The sequence below is a fragment of the Salvelinus fontinalis genome, chromosome 40 (assembly GCF_029448725.1).
Source record: "Salvelinus fontinalis isolate EN_2023a chromosome 40, ASM2944872v1, whole genome shotgun sequence".
NCBI classification, from domain to species: Eukaryota; Metazoa; Chordata; class Actinopteri; order Salmoniformes; family Salmonidae; genus Salvelinus; species Salvelinus fontinalis.
Genome location: NC_074704.1, coordinates 21,985,105 through 22,001,569, shown reverse-complemented (window position 1 = coordinate 22,001,569; position 16,465 = coordinate 21,985,105). Strand labels below are relative to the sequence as shown.

The 16,465-nt window shown below is 43.4% G+C and overlaps 1 protein-coding gene and 1 pseudogene across 2 annotated transcripts; both read left to right on the top strand.

The window, feature by feature from the left end:
- Positions 1-1,371: 1,371 nt before the first annotated feature.
- Positions 1,372-8,092, top strand: LOC129839989 (probable ATP-dependent RNA helicase DDX5). 2 transcript variants are annotated; one of them, XM_055907754.1, is made up of 13 exons: positions 1,372-1,580; positions 2,831-3,008; positions 3,115-3,211; positions 3,310-3,443; positions 3,538-3,603; positions 3,699-3,840; positions 3,960-4,120; positions 4,598-4,770; positions 4,933-5,043; positions 5,136-5,197; positions 5,290-5,349; positions 6,830-7,051; positions 7,292-8,092. In XM_055907754.1, exons 1-13 carry the CDS (start codon positions 1,540-1,542, stop codon positions 7,735-7,737), a joined length of 1,893 nt encoding a protein of 630 aa, XP_055763729.1. In that variant the 5' UTR covers positions 1,372-1,539; the 3' UTR covers positions 7,738-8,092. The 2 variants fall into 2 exon arrangements, with proteins under 2 accessions (XP_055763729.1, XP_055763728.1); XM_055907753.1 differs by lacking the exon at positions 1,372-1,580 and adding an exon at positions 2,199-2,339.
- Positions 8,093-8,177: 85 nt separating this feature from the next.
- On the top strand, positions 8,178-13,239 carry LOC129839991 (DNA polymerase subunit gamma-2, mitochondrial-like; annotated as a pseudogene).
- Positions 13,240-16,465: the final 3,226 nt, after the last annotated feature.

The window sequence follows — 16,465 nt, the reverse complement described above, 5'->3', positions numbered from 1 at the left end:
TATATGATATATAATGGACAATCGAGCTAGGGTGTACAATATCACATTACAATTACACAAGGACCTTAAGGAACATACATACACTTACAATTCTAACAGCTTTTCTGTTAGTAGAGTATTTAATAGTCTTAAAATACAGTTCAATTTCTTTTTGTAGGGTAAGAAAATGTGTTTTTTTGTTAGTAAATTTACATTTGTGTATATGAAATTTGGCCAAAAGAATAATGAAATGAATTACATAAAAATGTTTCATCTTATTTTTATCGTATGTAAAGAATCCAAGCAGTACATCTCTCCACAATAGTGTAAAATCTTCATAAATGTGTTCAATTATAAATCTGCTGATGTCTTGCCACAGTTTTCTTACATGTATACAATGCCAAAAAAAGATGCAACACTGTTTCTGGGTGGTCATTACAAAAGGAGCAATTTGAATTGATGTTTTCCTTAAACTTCTTCATATAGTGGTTGGCAGGATAATATTTATGAATAATTTTAAAGGAAACCTCCTTAATTTTGTTAACAAGTAGGTATGTGTGTGGCAACATCCAAACTTTTTTTCCAACAGATATTACCAATAAATCCATTCCAATAAGGCATGACATAAGGTATAGATAGATACAACATCCTGCTGAAACAAGGTTCGTATCGCTCTGTTGTTGAATGGGCCAAATCTTTCCTACTGATGAGTCAACAGTGTCAATAGAAGGTAGTTAAGTAGTTGAACATGTTATTACTCCAACCGATTGAAAGCGACAAACTGACACTTTTCCATTTTCGTAAAACAAACATTGTATATGGAAGGAGTGCCTTTCGATTTGACCGCCTGCACGTGCGCAATCCGTTAAAACCGATGACGTGTGTTTCTGCGCATGAGTTTAGCTAGCAAAAGTCGCCTTAACGTCGCCAACAAGTGGGATCTGGGTTTTCTATTAGAGAAGCAGTTTCTGCCTGTCTTTGGTATCCATTATCTGTTGACTGCATTAAAATGAACATTGGTCAAATTTGATTTGAAGATAGGTGTTAATTGCAAACGTTGGGAGTGATCACTATTTGCTTTTGTACATATTTGATTCCCATCAATTTTGGGGGAAATGTTATTGTTGCTTCTTTCAGTAGACTATTGAGTAGAAGTTGTAGCTAACGTAGTGTTCCTGTGTAAAAACAATGTTGCGTCTACTACCTGCATTCATTTTTTAAATGATTTATAAGTTGTCCATGTTGAATAAATGAATACATTAGTACTTAATTTGGCTCAAGTAATGAAGGTTACTGTAAAAATGGGGTAATAATTACGTCATAAACTGTGCCAAACAACTAACTTCCGTGACCAAATAAGGAGAAAAAGTAGTACCAGACACAGGCGCGTTGATATGTTCCAATGTGTTATGAGCTAGTACACCGTTTGATTGACATTTGTGTCCCCGGTATTTCTATTTTCGTGTGTCGCACTTGTAGATTATCCACTTGTATTTATCATAGATTGGTTTAGAGATATAGACGTAGATACAGTCTGTTACTTACATACTCTGCTTAATCATGCCCGGATTTTCCGACAGAGATCGTGGCAGAGACAGGGGGTAAGTAACGCGAATGTCTGTTTAGCTAACGTCGTTAGCTAGGAAAAGACGGTGCGATGGTTAGTTTTAACGCGGTACTGTAGCTAGCTAGTTAAGTTTTGTTTATCCCTGCCATTGGCTTTAGCTAGATGCGCAATGTTAATGCGACTTCTTTGAACCCTAATCAATTGTTAAAGTACATTTTGCCTGATCTAATTGATGTAACGAGCAAGTCGGGCAAATGTTTAGCTGGCACCTAACGTTAACATTTGCTAGTTAGGTATAACGCGCGTTAGCAATGGGAGATTATCAGAGGCCTATGCTATATTTGATATAATAACGATATCCACCACGCTTGCACATCGGCGCATAAAATATAGTATGTGATGTTGGTTAGGTAAGAACCCTGAAATGTTAGGTCATCTTAAATGTAGCAAATTGTTTCGAATCAAAATGCCGGCCGGTTCCCTTTGTTCCTCTACCGGCCGGAATTAAAATGGCAGCTAAACTGGTTTAAACGTGACGCAGAAACTAATGTCGTAAGACCTACCACATCTTTGTATGTGTAAGCAAACGAGTCACTACTGTCAAGCCCTTGATCGTGGCTCCCAGTTCCATTACACATAAGTCATTAGATGAAGGCGTCGTTCTGTAGGGGAGTGTTAAGATAAGAGCCACGACGCTCGGTCTTAACATTAACATGCATCGATTGCGGTACGGGTTTGGAAGCATAAGGACCTTATCTTTCATATCGGCGAAATTGATAAACACATTTATTGGGTAAGGGTTCCCGCACGGCCATGTTACAGTGCTTGTTTACGGAAGCGCGAGTGTGGACTACCTGCACTAATTAGCTGTCTGCGTCTCAGGCACCTGTGTAAACGGAAGACAGACCTCACTAAAAAATACTGATGGCTGCAACTGTTTACAGTTAAAATAATTTCGCAAAAATAAAATATACTGTGATATTAAAGTAGGGGGATTTGTTTCTTTAACCAATTAACTTTTAGATGGAGTGTTTGGCTTCCAGAGCCAATTTGCCCATAAATAAACACTAAGGAGTAACGTTAGCCAAATATTGGACTAAAGGAACCTAACTTATGTCATGCTAACGTTAGCTGTTGTAGTACTCATCAAGCCATGAAAACTCGTAGGGGAATGTGGGGTATCAGTTCCTCAAGGTAGTTGGCATAACTATCTGACCTCAACACAGCATCCACTGTATGTTCAGTCATCTAATATTAGGTTGTTCCCCCTCCCTACTATTTCAGGTATGGAGGTGCACCTCGTTTTGGAGGCGGCGGTGGTGGCAGTAGGGGTGGACCCCCGCAGGGGAAATTTGGCAACCCAGGCGAAAGGCTGCGTAAAAAACACTGGAACATGGATGAGCTCCCAAAGTTTGAGAAGAACTTCTACCAGGAGCACCCGGATGTGTGCCGCAGACCACCTGTAAGTGACCCAGGCAGTTCTTTCCATCTGATTTGAGTGTGTGGTCTTCACCTTTTGATTCAAATGGTCTTTGCCAATTAACAACCTTTTATGTGTCTAATTGCAGCAAGAGGTGGAGAACTACCTGAGAGGTAAAGAAGTAACAGTGAAAGGCAGAGACTGCCCCAAGCCCATGATGAAGTTTCATGAGGCCAATTTTCCAAGTGAGTAAAACCTGTCTTCCAACTTTGCTTAAGAACAAGCTGGTCGTATAAGATGGTGGAATTGAATCTCATATGTAATCGAACTTTGTATTTTTCAGATTATGTGATGGATGTGATTGCCAAACAAGGATGGGCTGAGCCAACTCCTATCCAGGCTCAGGGCTGGCCTCTGGCCCTCAGTGGGAAAGACATGGTGGGCATCGCCCAGACAGGCTCCGGTAAAACCCTCGCTGTAAGTACATTGATTTAAAACTACTCTTGGTAGCTTCTTTCTGGTACATATTTGTGCAGATGAACCAAACTCAATTCCCCCCCCCCCCTCACAGTATCTGCTGCCTGCAATCGTGCACATTCAACACCAGCCATTCTTGGAGCATGGAGACGGACCTATAGTAAGTACACCATAAGCCTCTTGACTAGAGAACATCCTTAGTTTTTACAGGGTAAGTCCAGCTGAATAACACTTCTCTCTATCTTTGTCTCTCAGTGTTTGGTGCTGGCCCCGACCCGTGAGCTGGCCCAGCAGGTGCAGCAGGTTGCCGCTGAGTATGGCAGGGCCTCCCGTCTGAAGTCAGTCTGCGTCTATGGTGGAGCCCCCAAAGGACCCCAGATTCGGGACCTTGAGCGAGGTATCTATCCACCACCTTGTTTTTCTATAATTTGTTTTCTCAGTACGTTGGTTCTGTATTAAATCATTTTGGTGACAGAGGCAGACAACTGAGTGAGTGTTGTCTGTTCCCCCCCCCAGGTGTTGAGATCTGTATTGCCACCCCAGGGCGTCTCATTGACTTCCTGGAGGCTGGGAAGACCAACCTTCGCAGGTGTACCTACCTTGTGCTGGACGAGGCTGACCGTATGCTGGACATGGGCTTTGAGCCCCAAATCCGCAAAATTGTGGACCAAATTAGAGTATGTGGCTTTGACTCAACGCAATTCCTTTGGCGCGAGTTCTTCAGTATAAAGGCTCATTCCCGCAATGATTTGCAGACTTACCCAATACTTGCAACTCATTTCAATTGGCAGAATTCCCATTGGACTTTGACAAATCAGTGCAGAGTCTGCATACCTTGACTAACCAGTACCCCTGCACATTGACTCGGTACCGATACCCCCTGTATATAGCCTTAGTATTGTTTATTTTATTGTTACTTTTTATAAATGTTTTACTTTAGCTTCTTTATTAAATATTTTCTTAACTCTATTTCTTGAACTGCATTGTTGGTTAAGTGCTTGTAAGTGAGCATTTCACGGTAAAATCTACACCTGTTGTATACGGCGTATGTGACAAATAAAATTTGATTCGGTTTTCCTGTAGGCTCAGCCATTAGACTGCTTGAAGGATTTGATGAAATGCCAAGTAATCTGTTTTCTCTGTTCTTCTCTCAGCCGGATCGTCAGACCCTCATGTGGAGTGCCACCTGGCCCAAGGAGGTGCGTCAGCTGGCTGAGGACTTCCTGAAGCAGTATGTCCAGATCAACGTGGGTGCTCTGCAGCTCAGCGCCAACCACAACATCCTGCAGATAGTGGACGTGTGCAACGACGGAGAGAAGGATGACAAGTGAGTGACACATTCCTCCTCCGCAAAGCCAAACGTCACATTTACACTGCTTCATAATTGAAGGAATTCAAACGGAAGAACTCTTCAATTGGTCATTAATTTGTCCAGGTTAAAGTGTGAGTCATGCCAATTTGAACCCGGTCTCTTGTCTTTACACCTAAGACTCCTCCGGCTGCTGGAAGAGATCATGAGCGAGAAGGAGAACAAGACCATCATATTTACCGAGACCAAGAGACGCTGCGATGAGCTCACCAGGAGGATGAGACGAGATGGGTAAGGGTCATCACAATAGTGTCTCATTTAACTGGGACATCATTCTCCTTGTAATGAGTCATGCCTCTGATGTCCATGTTTGTCTGCTACAGCTGGCCAGCAATGGGTATCCACGGAGACAAGAGCCAGCAGGAGAGGGACTGGGTTCTCAATGGTATGCCTGAAATAAATAAAAACAGTATTTTTTTATATTTTTTTGTCGCTACAATGTTATGGACTCGTTTTAACTGAAGTCTCTTTCCACAGAGTTCAAATACGGCAAGGCCCCCATCCTCATCGCCACCGACGTGGCATCCCGCGGTCTAGGTCAGTATGGCTTTGGTTAAACCGTCTGGTTGTTTTCCTCAATATTTATCCTTTTTTTTTTTTTAAACGTGGTTTTGGCTTTCTTTAACTTCTATGCATTTTCTGAGTTTCTCACCTAAAGGTGCAGTCTTTGTGGCAGGGCCTAGGCATGACAAGTCCCAGGCCTCGAGGGGGAAGGAGGACATATTGGAAATGAAGTTGCCCCACTGGCTGCCACCCAGTGGGCCTAGAGAGGTGAAAGCTCTGTGTGCCAGTAATCCTCAAGTCAAAAGGCAGTGTGGCTAAGCCTTGTTTCTGATATCTTTTTTTTATTTTTATACTTGACATTATTTGTTCTCTGTCCATGGATTTTGCCTTCGTCGAGACGTTTCCAACTCAAACGTTACACACACAAAAACAAACGCTTGATGTGACCATTTGCCTTGCATGCGTTTGGTAGAGGGCACTGTATTGCAAGTCACTGTTTGAGATTTGGAGCGATTCTGTTAGTTGCGGAGCTTGCCCCCCCCCCCCCAAAAAGCATGGGTGTTTTGCAAATGTCACAGCTTTCCATTGCTGTATTTTTTTTCTCCCTCACTCAAAGCACTGGTTTTCTTGAAATGGAGAGAGCAGTTTTCAACTTACTGTTGTCGAATTGAAATTGATGAGAAACTGGCACATGTGTTTAAGGGGCTATGGGAACATCTAGAGAAAGTGACAAATAGAAGAGCTTCAAAAACCAAAGTTCCTCCCTCGCCTGCTTTTTAAAGTCATGTCGAGACCTGCCAACGAGAGACATTTTCTCAAGTGAATGAACACTGGCTTCTGGGAAGATCTTGCCTAGACGAGACTGATGGGGGCGGGGTGCTCTGCTCTCTGAGGGGCACCACAGGGGTCAATACTTGGGCCTTTTTCATTTTTCTTTTTTGGGTCCGCCCTCAAATTAGTACTTGGTCTATTCGGTCTTGGCAAGACGTGCAGTGAGGCCTTTATTAGCAAGCTTCTCATGAGTGTGTACTGGGAAAAAGGACCTTCAGAACCCATACCAACTGAAAGGTCCTATATTGGCACACGAGGAGGCAACAGTGCACATAGCGGCCCTACTGCGTAGAAGCTCCTGGATGTCACTTGACAATTTGTGGGGGAGTTCGCTGCATTGGGAAAGGACTAGTGAATGCATACTCCTTAATGGTAAGACTTCAAATCCAGTTCTTTTCCTCCCCTGGTTAAAAAAGGGAGGGAGAATGCCTTAGGATTTTTTGATATGGTAGGCAAATGGAGTGTGCATCTCGTTTCTCTCTTCCCACAGTAGTATTCCCATGGAGTAGAATGTATTTCTTGGATTGTGTTGGTTAACCCTGTTCTTTGCAGCTCAGTTAAGTATCCAGACTGGAACCTTTTAGCTCTCCATTCTATATGCTAACTTTGTCATTTGGTCTGGCTGTTGTGGTGTGCAAAATCCTGTATGGCGTCCTTTTTGCCACACTGCAACACTTTACAGATGTGGAGGATGTGAAATTTGTCATAAATTATGACTATCCTAACTCCTCTGAGGACTATATCCACCGCATTGGACGCACGGCCCGCAGTCAAAAAACGGGCACCGCCTACACCTTCTTCACCCCCAACAACATGAAACAGGCCAGTGACCTCATAGCTGTGCTCCGCGAAGCTAACCAGGCTATCAACCCCAAGCTCCTCCAGATGGCGGAGGCCAGAGGAGGTAATTCCTATGAGACGCGAACAAGGCTGTGGTTACATCTGCAGACATTTAGATTTTCTAGATAAGAAATCTATTTGAAGGGTTTTGGGGCAGAAGTTCTTAAAAAGTTAAATACGAAGATGACCCACCTGTTCTCGCCATATTTGTCAACTATCATTTTAGTTTAAATGTCTTCATGCCACCCATCACTGCTACCAGTCTCATCACTGCCCTGTCTCTTGTTTTTGTCTTGTTTTCCAGGTCGTGGAGGGGGGGGAAGAGGTGGCTTTAGGGATGACCGACGAGATAGGTATTCTGGGGGGAGGAGTTACGGTGGAGGTGGTGGTGGTAGTTACAGGGACAAGGATAGCGACAGGGGGTTCGGTGGGGGACCAAAGAGTGCCTTCGGTGCAAAAACCCAAAACGGAGGGGGCTACGGAGGTAGCACCTATGACAAGGGCGCTAGCTCTGGCGGTAGCTACGGCAACAGCTACAGCAGCAACGGACAGGCTAGCTTCGGCGCCACCAATCAGGTGGGTGCGTTCGGTGGCCAGAACTTCCAGGCCCCTCCACAGTTTGGAGCCGCACAGGCGGCCGCCCCAAACGGCATGGGTCGCCCGCCGTTTCCCTTTAACCCACAGGCACAGCAGCCCCAACAACCCCAATCCATGGTACCCTACTCTATGGCTCCACCTTTCCCACAGTAACTGGTGAGGTGTAGATTGTGCGCACAATTCACAACGAAACCACCCATTTTCCCCTCTTGTCTTTTTTAAATCTTATATGAATATTATTATCCTTTGTACTGTTTAACTTGTTTTGCTTACAGCAGGGTTGGAATTCTTCAGTAACCCCAAGCATTGAAATGAGTCCCAATGGGGCTGTTGAAGTGCATCTTTAACTGGTGCACCTCTCCTTGACTGTTTTTATTTGTTACATTCCTCAGTAATTTATTTTTACTAAGTAATGCAGATTTTGAATTAGTGGTATGTTTAAAGTGTTATGTTAAGATCTTTCCTGGGGGCCCATGCATGGGCCTTCAAATAAAACAAATCAATTGAAGTTGTGGTGGTTGATTGTTCTATTCTGATTACTCATCCAGCATTTAATCTTAGTGGATATTCAATTAAAACAATTACATCAGGCCGCAAAATAATATAGTAAACATTACTAGTTGCACAAGTATAACCGTGAGGTAAAAGAACGTAAGGTAATGGATGAAGACTTCTATCATTTTCTTGTCGCTACGGAATGTGACGTAGACATTATAGCTTTACTTCCGGGTGCTCCCAGTCCACGCATTACACATGGTTGCAAGTATTTTAGAAATAGAAGAGTGTGTATGTCTATATATATATGTTACTTTATTATATTAAGTTGTTAGGCTTTGCCAAACTCGTGGTTTAATTCGCAGGCAAGTGCATTCACTTTCAAATGTCAATTTTCTAACGTGATTTCAGCCTAGGAATGAGCGCACACAATGTTAGTTAAGTTTCAGCTCGACGCATGCTTAACAACTTTTCAATAACGAAATGAGTGACCACTAAACATGCTCACCTACTGTGTTAAACGACTCATCTGGAGATGTGAGAATATACCAAAAACGTCACTATGCTGCAGGATAGCTTTTGCGCTTCAGCACTGCAGTACTGCAACTTCTGCCAGGTCTGTCGCTGAGGACTCTGACCACACAAACACAGTTATGCACTGACAGGTAACTTATTACATAGCTACTAGCCAACTTCATAGAGATTATTTTCAGCGTGGAACCAAATGTGGCTATGGACCACTTGGTATGGAACTTAGGAAGAACATTCTTGAACAATGGTGGAACTCTGATATGGTCCAGGGCAGAGGTGTAAGGGATAAGCACTCTACACCTGGGTAAAGACAGAACTACTGAGATGGATGAACAACGAGAACCTACATAAAATACTTTCCCAGAGAGAACTAAGTAAGGACCAACTTATTTTGAAGCCACAGCCCCTTATCCAGAATGGTGCATCTGTTCGAACCAGGCTTTTCCAAGGTAACTATCATTGGATGTTGTTTTGAACATCTGCTATTTTTACATGTGCGCATGCTTCAGGACATAGAAATCAACGCGTAGAGTTAAATGAAATTCAACATTGGGTTTCCAGGCTATCATTGTCAATGTTTTTCCCTCTTGTCCAGGTGTTTTGAAGCAGTATGTGCCCTCTTTGGAACTAGTGAACAGAAAGCTGCCGGCTTGTGCTTCCAGCCATCAGGTGGACCTGGTTGGTGAGGCTTCCTCTCCCTCAAATCACATGAACCATTCAGCTGCACTGTGGTCATTTACCATTATGTTTATTCAACGTGCAAATAGATTTAATCGAGCATAGATTTAACCTAAATCATCACCTAAATCATACGTGAGCAAAGTCTTGCATCTCACTCAACTCAATATCTGCGGTGCTGCTCGTGGCAGTCATTTTGCTAAGTCTACCTTTAACCCCTAATCTGTGTCCATTCCTGGCAGCCCAGATGAAGTTACCCAGTCCTCTTTAGTGTGGTTTTGCTCGCCCTGCATCTCCTCGCAGTGACTGGACTACTGGGCACGGCATCGGCTGTAGTGGTGGAGAAAGGTGGGTCTCTTTCTGATCAAATTTTAATACATTGTGGTCAATATCTGTTTCTGTCTGCAAATTAATCTGGATCTTGAACATGAATCTTGATTTTTAAATCTATAGAAACAACATTGTTTCTATGTTGGTATTTGTAATACTGAAAGGCAACTTGACTTAATGTGGATAGCAAAGTACTTTTCTCTAATCTCATCTCTGTCCATCCAATCCTGTTCATCTATGATCCAGTTTGCCCTGTGCCCGTCTGACTTCAGCTGCAGTGGCATAACAGAAGAGGAGCTGGCAGGCAGGGTGTCTCGTGGTGTGAAAATTGTGTACAATTTCCCATGGGGCCCAGAGGCCCTGGAGACTCTGTTGAGCCCGAGGGGACGCAGAGCTGCTGCAGACGCACAAGGGCGCTCGCAATAAACTACAGGTCAGTGTAATGCTGCCTTCTACTGCAGGGACAAAACTGCAGTTAATACCCTATCCCTCTCATGCTGTCACAATACAACAACTTAGGAGTAGATCTTTAAAAAATTTCACAATATGTCAGTTGCACAGGAGGCTGCTGAGGGGAGGACGGCTCATAATAATTGCTGGAATGGAATGATATTAAACACACGGAAATCGTGTGTTAGATTTGCTTGATACCATTCCAATAGTTCTGTTCCAGCCATTACTTTGAGCCTGTCCTCCCCAATTATGGTGCCAGCGGCCGCCTGTGATCAGTTGTGTGGCGGCAGGTTGCCTAGCGGTTAGCGCGTTATTTCGTTAACCCAAAAGGTCTCTGGTTTGAATCCCCAAGGTGAAGAATCTCTGTGCCCTTGAGCAAGGCACTTAACCCTAATTTGCTCCAAGTGCGCTGTACTACTATACTGCCCTACCAAGCAAAAAAGGCATTAACTGCTCATTTGGTCGGACATGAGTTAATATCATTATTGCTTCATTAAATACATGCTTATTCATGTGGACAAGTATCTAGCCTCTCTTGTATTGTGTTTTGGTGAAAATGGGGGTCATATTAGCAGTAACTGCACTAGGTTACTGTGAAACCAAGGTACATAAAAGCCATTTTTCTCAGTTCCATGCTATGAGCAGGTACTGCCTTTTTGCTTGGTATGACAGTATGACTGACCCTGCAATACAACACATTTCACTGCACTTATCTGGTGTGTGTGACAACAAAACATATTTTTGTTATGGTTAATAAAATCTTACTTCAATATCAGTGCTCCATCTTTTTTTTCTGTCTGTCATTCACAGTGCCGAGATGGAAGTCAACTCCGCAACATCTATGCCATCTCCGTAACTGGAAACAGAGCGAGGTCTGTTGGCGTACCTGTACAACTCACTCCGGCGAGGGAAGAAAGTCGACAGCAAACAGAGGCTACAGCAGAGAAAGGTGAAACACCTAAGTCCTTTCCACACTAGCTTTAGTATGGTTACGTCTCTGATAACATGGGTGACAACTTGAGCATCCAGCATCTCTTCTGTTTTTTTTTAACTAATGGACATTATTAGAATGTGCTACACACACTGACATCTTGTGGCCCTTGTAGGTTTTGAAGCTCCATCCTATTTTGTCTCCAGTTAAAGTGGCCTTGGACATGGGAAGGGGAGCCCGGTGCACTGTGGAACTAAGACAGGTGGGAAACTATTGAGGTATACGCAAAGTTATTCAATAAGACTATGATTGTAGTTATAACATTTATATTCTACGTCTTAGGTTTGTGAAAGCTTGCTGCAGGAGTTCTTGGAAAGGGGAGTCTCTGCATGGCCTGGATGTCTTGAAACCATGCCAACCTCAATGGAGCTGCTAAACGCAAAGTAAAACTTCTTCATACCATTATAGTTTCTTTATGTTGTGGTTTCCCATTTCATGTGACAGATTTAATGTGCTGTCCACTGTTGGATGCGTTCTGAGTTCAATAGAATTCTGATATCAAAAGCCACACATTTAGTGGCCATGCAATTTAGTGGATACAGAATGATGTAACAGAATGATGTAACATCCTGATGTTTGACTTCACTGAAGGTTATCTCGATAGAAGATGTACTGTTTCCCCGTGGGGACCCTAATGTAAATATAATGTTTGGTGCCTTTGTGCCCAGGTATGATGAGATGGGGGTGCTGTTCACTGTGGTGATCAGTGACAACATGCTTGAGTGGCCTACTGCAGGTGCACAGCCGCGACACCACCATCAAGGAGACCGTGCACATCTCCGAGGTCAAGAACTTTCTGGCTAGATACATATCTGCTGCGCAGAACACATGAACCAATGAGGGAGTTATATTAATGTCCGGGTTAGCGTGGATTACATATGTTTTTGAACCTGGCTGCATCCCGGGCGTGAGCCTAGGTGCCGCATTTTCAACAGAAGTGACGTAGATTAAGCAACGATAATAGATGGTGTATGTTTCTGAACGATGCTGCCTTGTTGACAACATGACCGAGTGGTGTAGATTATTGTTTAATTTGAGAAGGGCGCTCCTCCCTCAACGCTTTGCCCATTCACGTCACATGCCATAGCCTGGTGCACTTAATCAAACTTCCTCATTGATTGAAAACTGACATGTTCGGCTGACATTTGGCAAAATGTCAAAGGAGACTCAAAGAATGGGGTGGTGGGCCCTCATGGGCACCGGGAAAGCTGTCTACATGTGTTTTGGAGAACTATACCTCAAAGCCTATTTGACTGTCTAGGATACTATTTAAAGGTGTTCATAATTTTCACTTTGTGGTTGCCATTTTGTTGTCAAAGTGTCGCTCATTCTGTCATATCAGTAGCAAATTCTCATATGCAATTTTTTCTACGGGTCAACAAAACATGATTTAAGTGTGTGCGTATGTATATATTTATATATATATATACACTGCTCAAAAAAATAAAGGGAACACTTAAACAACACAATGTAACTCCAAGTCAATCACACTTCTGTGAAATCAAACTGTCCACTTAGGAAGCAACACTGATTGACAATAAATGTCACATGCTGTTGTGCAAATGGAATAGACAAAAGGTGGAAATAATAGTCAATTAGCAAGACACCCCCAATAAAGGAGTGGTTCTGCAGGTGGTGACCACAGACCACTTCTCAGTTCCTATGCTTCCTGGCTGATGTTTTGGTCACTTTTGAATGCTGGCGGTGCTTTCATTCTAGTGGTAGCATGAGACGGAGTCTACAACCCACACAAGTGGCTCAGGTAGTGCAGCTCATCCAGGATGGCACATCAATGCGAGCTGTGGCAAGGTTTGCTGTGTCTGTCAGCGTAGTGTCCAGAGCATGGAGGCGCTATCAGGAGACGTGGAGGAGGCCGTAGGAGGGCAACAACCCAGCAGCAGGACCGCTACCTCCGCCTTTGTGCAAGGAGGAGCACTGCCAGAGCCCTGCAAAATGACCTCCAGCAGGCCACAAATGTGCATGTGTATACATGTATATACAGTACCAGTCAAACGTTTGGACACCTATTCATTCAAGGGTTTTTCTTTATTTGTACTATTTTCTACATCGTAAAAGTGTTGATGTCTTCACTCACATGAAATAACACATGGAATCATGTAATAAGCAAAAACGTTTTCAAAAAAGCAAAATAAATGTCATATTTTAGATTCTTCAAAGTACCCACCCTTTGTTTTGGTGACAGCTTTGCACACTTTCTCTCAACCAGCTTCACCTGGAATGCTTTTCCAACAGTCTTGATGGAGTTCCCACATATCCTGAGCACTTGTTGGCTGCTTTTCCTAAACTCTGCGGTCCAACTCATCCCGAACCATCTCAATTGGGTTGAGGTCAGGTGATTGTGGGGGCCAGGTAATCTGATGCAGCACCATCACTCTCCTTCTTGGTCAAAAAGCCAATACACAGACTTGAGGTGTGTTGGGTCATTGTCCTGTTGAAAAACAAATGAGATGGGATGGTGTATCGCTGCAGAACGCTGTGGTAGCCATGCTGGTTAAGTGTGCCTTGAATTCTAAATAAATCACTGACCATGTCACCAGAAAAGCACACCCACACAATCACACCACCTCCATGCTTCACGGTGGGAACCACAAATGCGGAGATCATCCGTTCACCTACTCTGCGTCTCACAAAGACACGGCAGTTGGAACCAAAAATCTCACATTTGGACTCATCAGACCAAAGGACAGTTTCTACTGGTCTAAAGTCCATTGCTCGTGTTTCTTGGGCCAAGCAAGTCTCTTATTCTTATTGGTGTCCTTTAGTAGTGGTTGCTGTTTATTCAACTTCTTAATATGCCACACCAGTTAGGTGCTAGACTGAGTTTTGGAGGGGAAATGGAAGTGAATGAGGGTGAGTTAAGTGAGGTGAAAAACTTGGCGCCCGAGCCTGCCATCAATGGACATGATAAAGAAGAATCTGGTCCAGTACGAGTGAACTTTTTGGAGAATGTGGATCCTTGTCTTTTGGCGGATCTATTTGTTGTTTCAGGGTGGGTGAGAAAGAAGTTAGGTGCCGATGAATCAGTTAAGGTAACCTGTGGTGTACTTGTGATATTTGTTTGTGTTTCTTCTGACCAGAGGGAGTGGGCGCTACATGTTACCTAACTTGGGTCAAGATCTGTTTCTTGCTTTGCTCTTAGGAACAGGGCACCATTGAAAGGATTGATTTCTGGGGAAGCGTTAAGTGTGGAGGTGGAGCAATTGAAGTTGAAGATTCCTGGTGTTTGTGATGCCCGCCGTTTGGTGCGACGCAGTCCCAGTGGTGTGCGTGGTGAAGCAGAGGAGTCACTGTCAATCCTTTTGAGTTTTGAGTCAGTCTTTAAATCAAATCAAATCAAATTTTATTGGTCACATACACATGGTTAGCAGATGTTAATGTGAGTGTAGCGAAATGCTTGTGCTTCTAGTTTCGACAGTGCAATAATATCTAACAAGTAATCTAACAATTCCCCAACAACTACCTAATACACAGAAATCTAAAGGGATGGAATAAGAATATGTACATATAAATATATGGATGAGCGATGGCCAAATGGCATCGGCAAGGTGCAATAGATGGTATAAGGTACAGTATATACAAATGAGATGAGTAATGTAAGATATGTTAACATTATTAAAGTGGCATTGTTTAAAGTGACTAGTGATCCATTTATTAAAGTGGCCAGTGATTTGAGTCTATGTAGGCAGCAGCCTCTCTGAGTTAGTGATTGCTGTTTAGCAGTCTGATGGCCTTGAGATAGAAACAGTTTTTCAGTCTCTTGGTCTCAGCTTTGATGCATCTATACTGACCTCGCCTTCTGGATGTTAGCGGGGTGAACAGGCAGTGGTTCGGGTGGTTGTTGTCCTTGATGATCTTTTTGGCCTTCCTGTGACATCGGGGCTGTAGGTGTCTTGGAGGGCAGGTAGTTTTCCCACGGTGATGCGTGTGCAGACTGCACCACCCTCTGGAAAGCCTTGCAGTTGAGGGCGGTGCAGTTGCCGTACCAGGCGGCGATACAGCCCGACAGGATGCTCTCAATTGTGCATCTGTAAAAGTTTGGGAGGGTTTTAGGTGACAAGCCAAATTTCTTCAGCCTCCTGAGGTTGAAGAGGCGCTGTTGCACCTTCTTCACCACACTATCTGTGTGGGTGGACCATTTCAGTTTATCTGTGATGTGTACGCCGAGGAACTTAAAACTTTCCACCTTATCCACTAGTGTCCCTTCGATGTGGATCGGGGGGTGCTCCTAACAAAGCCATGTTAGGATATATCAGTTATCCTGTTAGAGCTTTTGTGCCGAATCCACTGCGGTGTTTCAGGTGCAATGTTTATGGTCATGTTGCAGCAGTTTGAAGGAGGGAGATTCCAAGATTTGGGAAGTGTGCAAGAGGGCATGGGCTAGAGGATTGTGTCATTTTGGTGGATAACATTTTGTGTGTTAACTGTAGGGGTGCCCATGTTGCTGGGGATCAGAAGTGTCTGGTGCGAGAGAGGGAGGTTGAGGTGGCTAGAGTCAGAGTATTGCAGAAGGTGTTGTATGCTGAGGTAGTGAAGAAAGTAGATGAGGATGATTCAAGGGTGAGGGATCCTGAGAGGATCCCTGTGAGTAGTAGATCTGTGTCAGAACAGAGGAATAGGCCAATGAGTGACATGCTTCAGTAAGGTTGCCTTCATAGCAATGGTTATCAACTGTACCACTGAAATGGAATGTCAATCACAGAAAACAGATGTGGTGGCAGCTGCAGAGAAGCATTTGGGTATGTCAGATTTGTCTTTAGAATAGTGTTATTTATTTATTTTTTTACTTCAGAAGAGTTACAGGGTGTGTTGAGTGGTGGTGTTCCGTCCTCCCAGGCCGTTGGCATGGTGCAGGAGTAGATAGGGTCAAAGTAGTGGAATGGGGTAGTGGGGTTTTAAAGAGTGTAGGATTAGTTTGAAATAAAAAAATGTATTTTGTATTTTGGGGTGGCAGGTAGCCTAGTGGTTAAAGCGTTGGGCCAGTAACCAAAAAGGTTGCGAGTTTGAATCCCCGAGCTGACAAGGTAAAAATCTGTTGTTCTGCCCCTAAACAAGGCACTGTTCCTAGGCTGTCATTTTAAATAACAATTTGTTCTTAACTGACTTGCCTAGTTAAATAAAAAAATTACAAATTATAATGGATTTATATTATAGTCAAGTTGGGCGCGGTAATGCAGAATATTGGATGTTACCTGCTGTTAAACTCAGAAGAAGAAGATGGTGAACGCATTATCTTGGCAAAGGAAAAAATGCTCACAAACAGGGATGTAAATTAATGTGTGCAGTTTTTCGTTTTGTTTTTTCGTTTTGTGCGTATGGAAACTTTCTAGGATCTTTTATTTCAGCTCATGAAACATGGGAATAACACTGTTACATGTTGCGTTC